Here is an 8173-nt window from a genome sequence, read left to right as displayed (position 1 = left end):
CTGTATGTGTCCTGACCTCTTCCTCCTTTTGTGTGTCATCAGTATTTTTATTTTGTGCTCACCAGTTTCACTGCATTTTTGAAATACCCATGGGATTTCCACGGTTAAACTTTTGAATACCCAAGACCATTAAGAGCTACAGTAAATGGTTAAAATATGATAACATCATAGCATAAGAACTTGTACATTTGACAGATGTACCTGCACTTAAAATTTTATAAACTTAGGTATGTTTAGATGCTTTAGCTTGGTTGTAGCATCACAAGGCCAGAGAGAAACACACAGTGGCTTCATAACTGCCAACTGTAATGCTATTGAAGGCCTTTTTGATTTATTTCGAGTGTTTTAAAGGACAAATTTAAGGTGTCAGAACAGTTTATGGACACTGTGCTCCAAGCTCTGTTGCTGCCTCATCCTCTAGTCCGGTCAGTGCCTCTGACGCTCGGTCAGGAGTGCTGGGTTTGAATTAACTTTTTTTTTTTACTGCTGAAGTCTGAAACAGTACTTCAGTTTGGAATGCATAAATGATATATTACTATACAATTATGTGTTCAGGTTTTTGTTCATCTTTTACAATTATATTTTTTGTACTATTGTCAGTTATTTGTTGGGTAAAGCCTGGTTTTTAAGCATTGAGTGAGTGGAAACCTTGTGGGTTGTGTTGATGTAGTTGAAGTATGCCTATGCTCATCATATTTAATTCTTTTTCCAGAAAATAAATGCTTTTAGATGTTACTTTGCAGTGCATTTGTCTTGATCACCATGTTTATGAAGTGCAGTTTTCAAAAGCTGAGACATAACAAAAAGCAAACCCAATTTTCCACTTTTTTTTAATCAAAGAAACATGACACTGTCACAATAAATAACCATGCTTTTTATACTGCTGATGCTTGCTTCCAAGGAAACAAAAGGAAAATAAGTCTCAATCCAAACAATGCAACAGCCCCCCCCACTTTTTTTTTTTTTAATGCTTCGTTATCGTGCAATATTGTACATGGTGAGAACAGGGGGGTTGTTTTTTTTGTCCTTTATTTTTCTTACAAAATATAGATCCAGCCATCAATGGTGCACTCTAGTGATAACGAGATGGCTCTTTGTCAAGAACCTGACTATTTACAAGTAAAGGAGATGGTGTGTGCTCTCTACCTGACTATGAACTTCTTTTTTTGGCTCTGGCTAGAAACTGTTCACTGTCAGTGTAGAGGGTGCACAATAATTCCCATGTAGTACTGTAATATTCCACTGTGTTGTTAATGAACTGAGCTGGAGGGCAAGCAAAAGAAATATGGTTTATTAACAAAAAAAAAAGGCCATGTGTGAGGATCCTGCAACACCCCACTTACGCTAAGTATTTCTTTACAGTCCATGTACCTAAAATCAAAATGTGTGAAAACACTGTGCAGGCCTGCTATCTGCTTGGTAGGATTACAGAGGAGTTCCAGCCTCTTGCGCTACTCACAAGACATCATTGAAAGACAACCTCAATGAGCATCTTATTTGGCTGTGTAGAAAAGCATGTGTGGGAACAGAGATCACCTACATCTCGCTCTCGCTCTCTCTCTATAGCCAAAGTCTGGACTGAGTAGTGCTGCATTGGATCAACCGTTTATGATAAAGTTCCTCCTCATAATGATCAACATCAGGACTGAGAGGGTAAACAGATCCTTAACCCGTGGCTCAAAACTCTGCATGTATATGGTTGAAACTGATTGCTCTGAAATGAGTGTGAAAAACAAAACCACAGCATTGCAAACTAAAACTCCTTAACAACATTCAGGATCACATGTCAGAACAGTCAAATCTGTTCAGAAAAATTTCCAGCAACATAACCCATCAAATCAACAGGAAAGGCTTCGTTTCCCTTCAGATATCAAGCCAAACTGGGTGTGGTTAAGTGGCTTGCCGAACGTCCCTTTACGCAGGTCGCAGAAAATAGTCCTGCGAGTTCCACACATCTGAAGGGACGTTAAAGCAAACAGACACCCCATCACCACATCATTTGGCCAAATAAAATAAAGGCAGCATAGAACATGCAAGGACAATGAAAAACACAAGGTAAGATTGTGGTGTAGCAGTAAAGATTGCATGTAATGACCTTCAGGGGCCTGAGCTGGCTGTCACCTCCTATGCCATTAAGGCCGGATTTTGGCTATGCCACCCCCTAAACAACACTCTTAAAAGAGAAATGAAAACAAAAGGCCATTCAGAGGCATTGCTCATGGATCACAAAAGAATAAAAAGATATCTCTCCATAGAATTGTAAACTAGGCTTATAGATTATATTTAAAATAATTTGTTTTACAATGCCATGTAAGAAAAAAAGTATATCCCCGTTGTATTTTCAAATTTACACACATCATCTTATTTACACACAACTCTTTTTCCTTCTGTGCATATGTGCAGATGTTTTAGGATGCCTGTGAGCTTTTCTAATTCTACATACAGAAAAAAAATCATGCACATCCAAACATCTGCAGGTGATTGAAGTGTCTATGATAAACTGTTAATGAAAAATCCTTCACACCGCTCATACAGAACACTTTCCGTTCAAGTTACTTTAGTCCAGTTGGACCTATAGTATTTCATGTCCATAAAAGAGAATTATCTGCCATAAGGTCCAACTGGTTGCTAAGGGGAGTAAATGGTGATGTACTGTGAGAACAGTATGCTGGATTTCTTTTACATTTTACCCTGGAAAATCCACCAGGCAATTGCAACTGCAAAAAGTTTCAGAGCCAATATGACTACAGAGCAGGCACGGAAGACAAGATGAGCGATCTTAAGTTTTTGGTGGCTTATTACAAGCTTACACATTTTGAGTTAATGGCAGAAAAGACTTGACAGATGGGGTCAGACAGGCAACAGGGTGGTGTGCATATTGGCGCCTGTGGTGAATACTGGTGTTGAATTTGTAGCAAGAAAACTTATTAGAAAAGAAGGCTCGTACTGCTGTGGTGAATGGGCTGTTGTCTGTGTAACAAAAGGCAATGGTGGAATGCTGCCGGGGAGGAGCTGATGCTATGATGAAGGGAGTTTGGGTTCCTCACACCTGGATGGATTTCAGTTGCTGAGGAGCAGCTCTGTCGCTGTTTCCACATCCCAAGATTTTGAAGACAAGGCTGCTATTACTGCATTCTGTAAGCAAGGGGGAAATTGAAACATATCACAATCCGTGCATCATTTCCAACATCAAGTTAACACAAATTCAAAGAAATATTTTTTTTTAAACAAAAGATACGTATGCTATTATGAACATTGAATATGATCGACCGCCTAACTGGACTGGCCAATTAATCATGGATGAACTGTTTGTATCGGTGGAACTGGTTGCTGGCTCTGATTGTGGCCAATGGCTGCACAGCCTCCAACACTCAACTTCTCAACAGGAAATACTGACTGCGAGGGAAAAGGATCAGCTCAAAAACTAAAAATCGCTTCCACCTACATTTTCTTTATGTTGTTGTATAGGTTAGTTTCGGTTTCATGTTTATTTATCAATTACTTCGAGTGGCCACTTCAGCTCCAGATTATATGAGTATTATTATTATTATTATTATTATTATTATTATCATCATTGCTGAGTTTGATATTCAGTTTAACAGCACTCCAGTTTGTGATGAAGTTGAAGATTAACAAGCTGAAAGCAGAAAATCTTTTGCTGAAAAATTACTCAAGGGATAAATTTTCTTTTGACCAAGTCATCACTTCACTGACTTACCATTTCAGCTATACTGTCAAACAACCACACTCTCAAACTCTAACGTCCCACACCATCCGTGCATGTTCAAATTGCTGTACAAACGTTATGATACCACAAAAACAAAAATTGGTTCTGACCTTATCAAAGCCCATGGCACAGAGTTTGTCTATTTTGCGTGTGTAGTCGGGACTGGAAACAGGAGCGCCTGCATAGACATGAGACCACAGCCTTGCGGTCTGTTTGAACATTTCTGGGTTCTGCTTATACTGAGGGATGCAGAGAGAAACCTCAGTAAGTACAGCCAAAATATACCTTAATAAAAATCAGCCAACAGTGTGATGGTCTACAGACCAATGACACATACGACCAAAAATAAACATTGTTACCAAAAATTATTCTACTGAATACAAGACAGGAAGTATTACTTCACTAAAACACACCAACATCTTTCTCACCTGGTTTGCTACTACTGCATCCTGTGGATCATCTGGTTCTGCTGCAGCAAGAAGAGCCTGTAGAGACAACAGCACCGTCCGCAGGGTCATAGCAGCTGCCCTGGGTGAGACAGATTAAAAGTTGGAGTAGATAAGTGGTCAGTGTTTTTACTTTTTTGAGACAGCGGTGACATAATGGAACATTGAATATAATGAGTCACCGAGTTCAGATATGTCTCACTCACCACTGGTCTTTTAAAATGTCCAGACATATTGCTCCCGTCACAGAACTGATATTAGGGTGCCAGATCTTAGTGATGAAACGCACCTAAGAAACACAGGTGTGTAAGGTTATGTGGATAAAAGTGATATTATACGAAAAAATGAAAGCAAGGACTGAGTTCACATGCACTTGTATTCTGGTTGTAGGCTGTATCCTTGTTTTAATCATATTTGGGCAGGCCTGGGCACACTGAGGATAATATATATCATAAGATGACACAAATTTGTCTGCCATCAAAAGACTTTGTCATACTGTTTATAATGTGTTACCATCTCGTTAACATCTCTGGGAGGACACTACGTCCTCAACGAGCAGAACTGAGCTGCTTTGTGTCAATACTGGATTTTTTTAATATGATTTTTGAACCAAGCATTTCACTTGTTAAGTATGTAATCCACTACATAAACCACTAATAGACATTCCTGTCTGGTTTTTATCCATCAGCAGTTTCTCAACATATAACGGTCTACACATTGATAATGCAACATAAGATTACTGTCTATCGCCGCTATGTTCTGGATATAATGTTTACATCCAAAATCAAGATTCAGCTCCCTGTATTAAATGAGTCTGACAGTATAATGGTTTGTGATCATCTGTGTGCACATACATCTCTGATTCCTCAACTTCTCAGAACTCTGTTGATTTTATCAGTATCAGACTTTCTCTTCTATTTTGGCATTTAGACCATCACTCTATCATTTACCACAATATTTTTTTCCTTTACAGACAAACTGACATGAAACTAGAGCTGAGGGCAGACCTGTGGCTGACATGAATCAAAAACCTGATTACAGAGTTTACAGGCCACAACTTTCAATTAGAGGGCGTCAGCGACCATATTCAGCTCCTCAGAGCTGAATTATGAACATTATGAATTCTGAAACCCCAATATGGTGTTTATTCCAAAACCACAATGCTAACCAGGATAACAGTATGTACATAAATGTACCAAAGAGTGAGAAAGCGGCAAAGACATAAGACAAGTACCAGATGGGAGACAATGAAGCATTTACCTTTGGTGGGTTAAAAGGATAGGTTTCTGGGATTTTTATTTCAAGTTGATATCTACCACCTTGGAAAGAAAGAGATACAGCAAAATGGTTTAACATGACAAATTACAAAGCCCTGTACCAAATATTTTGTTAGGTTATAATAACAGAGGTGAGTGAACATACCTTCATATGGTGTATCTGGAGGTCCTGCTATCTCCCCTCTCAGCTCTGTGAAGTTCTCATCCACCAAATCTACTTTTATCTGGTTTTTACTTGTCTGTGGGTTAAGACAAGCGACAGAGACACAATGACTACTGCCTTGTTTTATGGATACAGCTGTCAGTCTACGTCTTGACATGTGTCTGTCAAGTACCAAACCACAAACTTTATTTGCCAAATGTGAAGCCCCAGACATGATGGCTGTTAACATTTTCAGTTAAAAACTGAAAAAATAGTTTTACAGGAAGCGTTAGGTAATTTACGTACGTTAGCTACACAGATAGCTTGGTAGTAGAGCCAAGCTAACAAAAGTTAACAACAAACCCTCAATAACAAGGCTTGACAGATAGTAGGATGACAAAATAAACAGTTTACATGATCGAAATCCTTTCATATTTAAACCGATAGCTCCGTGAGGTTTATCAAATGTATTGATGAATGACAACGATATAGCAAAACAACACAGGCTAATGCTAACTGTGGATGAGATATCAAAACATCGTAACCGTTAGCGAGCTAAAAACTGCTAACCCTGACTGTCAGTAACTAATTTATGCTAGCGAACAGCTAGGGTACCTTGTGTGAGGTGTATGCTACAGCCCATACAAAGTTCATTAATTTTAACTGGGCAGTTAACCAAAGCTATGCGGTATTGTTTGTTAAAAACAGAGGGCCCTTCAGTTGACACAGCTGAATCCCCGGTGTTTCCTGAACACACCCACCTGACACAACAGGAGAGGTTCGACCAGACACTGATATCAAGCTAAAGCTAGCTAAAGTTCTCCTGGTTAGGCCTGACCTATTGCAACACGAGACTGGGACCTGACGTTAGCAGAGGTAAATTTGGTCACTGTCATAACGGCTTACAGAGACTTTACATTTAATCTGGGTTGAAACGTTAAGAAAAACGAGCTGGATCGAAGTAAAAACAATAGCCAGTATTGTTACCACACCTCTTCGCTTTTGAGAACTTCTTTGAACTCCCGCTTGATCCGTTGGACCGCGATGTTAGCCATGGCTGTATCTGCTGAACTGCTGCTGCCTTGAAGCAAGACCCGGGGCCTTTCTACCTATGTTGTATGTCAGTATGGGGACTGCCTGCGCGGTGCTTTTTTTTTTTAACAGTTATGAAGCCCTCCTTTGACTTTCACCGTCTACCTCTTCTTTTCACTTTCAGAAGCAGCTCACCGCTTCTGTCGACTGCCTGCCTGCCTGCCTGCCTGCCTGCGTGCGTGCCTGCCAGCCAACGCACAGCGTCAGTCAGTCCAGAACATACACACACAGAGGGCAGCTAAATGGAGTAGAAACTGGAACTTTCATTTATGAGCTCTAGTACATGGGTTCATGTTCTGCTTAAACTTGCTTTCAGGGCATTTCTCACCATGTGCTGAACACACCTGATTTCTAGCACTGGTAACTAGTACTTTCATTTACTTAAAGGATTTTACATCTGACTGCCATATGTTACTGGGATTCACATTGTTTTTACATTTAAATTATGGTGCAAAATGAAAAAGCAAGGGAAGAAAGCTGTCAAGTTCGTCACATTTTTACTCTGTATTCATCTGTGCTTGCATGCCATCTGACTTTTATCTATTAACAGTGCACACCTTTCAATGTCTGGCACTTCAGCTCAGATGTCTTACTGACATTTCATCAGCAGTTACTCCTTACACAGCCCTTCCAGCTGACACTTCAGCTATATGGTGCACAGATGTTAACTATCTCTGGTGTTTCAGTCTAACCTGAACATTTCATGACTTGACATTTTAATTGTTTTCATGGCTTAGACGCCAACTGCCAGTTAAATTGTTTTCATCTCTTACCAGCAGTGACATAAAAGGGTGGAAAGGAAGCTGTCAGGTTTTCCCTTGATTGAATGGCAAACATTTTGATTAACCTAAGGGATTTTTTGTAGTACATTTTGTGACATTTCTGAGAGAAATGTTGTGCTTTTTAATTCACTATATTCATCTAACCCCTATAGTTAATGCTTTGCAGGTTTTTACATTAAAAAAAGGTTCATTAAAGGTGATCTCCCCAACAGAATGATCTCCTTCAGATACAACAATGAATAGTTACTTTAATGTACACATTGATGCATCAGTAATAATGATCCAGTAATATAATAATACTCTGAAAGGCGGTTGATACTTTTGGTACTTTTACTTAAAATTTTGAACTTTTATTTTAATAGTTAGAATATTGTTTTTTTAGGGTTTCATGAGATTTTCATTAGATTTCCATTCCATTAAACCAGTACTTCTCCTCCGAGAAGACAGTGCTCAGGTGAATTGTGAACTATTATGTATGGCAGTAAATTAAACGAATGTTCAGATATGTATATAAAACGTCTGGCACACTGTATAGTCCTATTTCCCTCTGTTCTCTTCTGAAGTATAAGTAGAAAGTAAGTGCACTTAGAAATAATAAGTGCCATTTTGAGGTAGCCTATTGTGCTTTTGAATTACAGTATTTGTAAATGTACAGTAAATGTACTCAGTTATATTTTAGCGCAGTATATTTACTTTCTCAACTGTAC

At 39.0% G+C, this 8173-nt stretch overlaps 1 protein-coding gene across 2 annotated transcripts; it reads right to left on the bottom strand.

Moving 5' to 3' along the window:
• Positions 1-813: 813 nt before the first annotated feature.
• On the bottom strand, positions 814-6873 carry ube2kb (ubiquitin-conjugating enzyme E2Kb (UBC1 homolog, yeast)). 2 transcript variants are annotated; one of them, XM_046413699.1, is made up of 7 exons: positions 6585-6873; positions 5596-5689; positions 5434-5492; positions 4380-4462; positions 4156-4255; positions 3838-3966; positions 814-3135 (listed from the first exon to the last, which is right to left on the bottom strand). In XM_046413699.1, the coding sequence occupies exons 1-7, from the start codon at positions 6645-6647 to the stop codon at positions 3061-3063; spliced, it is 603 nt and encodes a 200-aa protein (XP_046269655.1). In that variant the 5' UTR covers positions 6648-6873; the 3' UTR covers positions 814-3060. The 2 variants fall into 2 exon arrangements, with proteins under 2 accessions (XP_046269655.1, XP_046269665.1); XM_046413709.1 differs by lacking the exon at positions 6585-6873 and adding an exon at positions 6208-6360.
• Positions 6874-8173: the final 1300 nt, after the last annotated feature.

Source organism: Scatophagus argus, chromosome 2 (genome assembly GCF_020382885.2).
Source record: "Scatophagus argus isolate fScaArg1 chromosome 2, fScaArg1.pri, whole genome shotgun sequence".
In the NCBI taxonomy this organism is placed as follows: domain Eukaryota; kingdom Metazoa; phylum Chordata; class Actinopteri; family Scatophagidae; genus Scatophagus; species Scatophagus argus.
The sequence above is the reverse complement of the archived record's forward strand: the minus strand, read 5'-3'. Positions and strand labels throughout refer to the sequence as shown.

What these genes read in the sequence shown, in the direction of transcription:
- ube2kb (XM_046413699.1), bottom strand. Translation starts at nt 6,647, where the DNA reads ATGGCTAACATCGCGGTCCAACGGATCAAGCGGGAGTTCAAAGAAGTT. An exon ending in AAGTTCTCAAAAGCGAAGAG is followed by an intron (nt 5,690 to 6,584) that starts GTGTGGTAACAA and finishes CTTAACCCACAG; the next exon opens with ACAAGTAAAAACCAGATAAA. An exon ending in GTGCCATGGGCTTTGATAAG is followed by an intron (nt 3,136 to 3,837) that starts GTCAGAACCAAT and finishes CCTTGCTTACAG; the next exon opens with AATGCAGTAATAGCAGCCTT.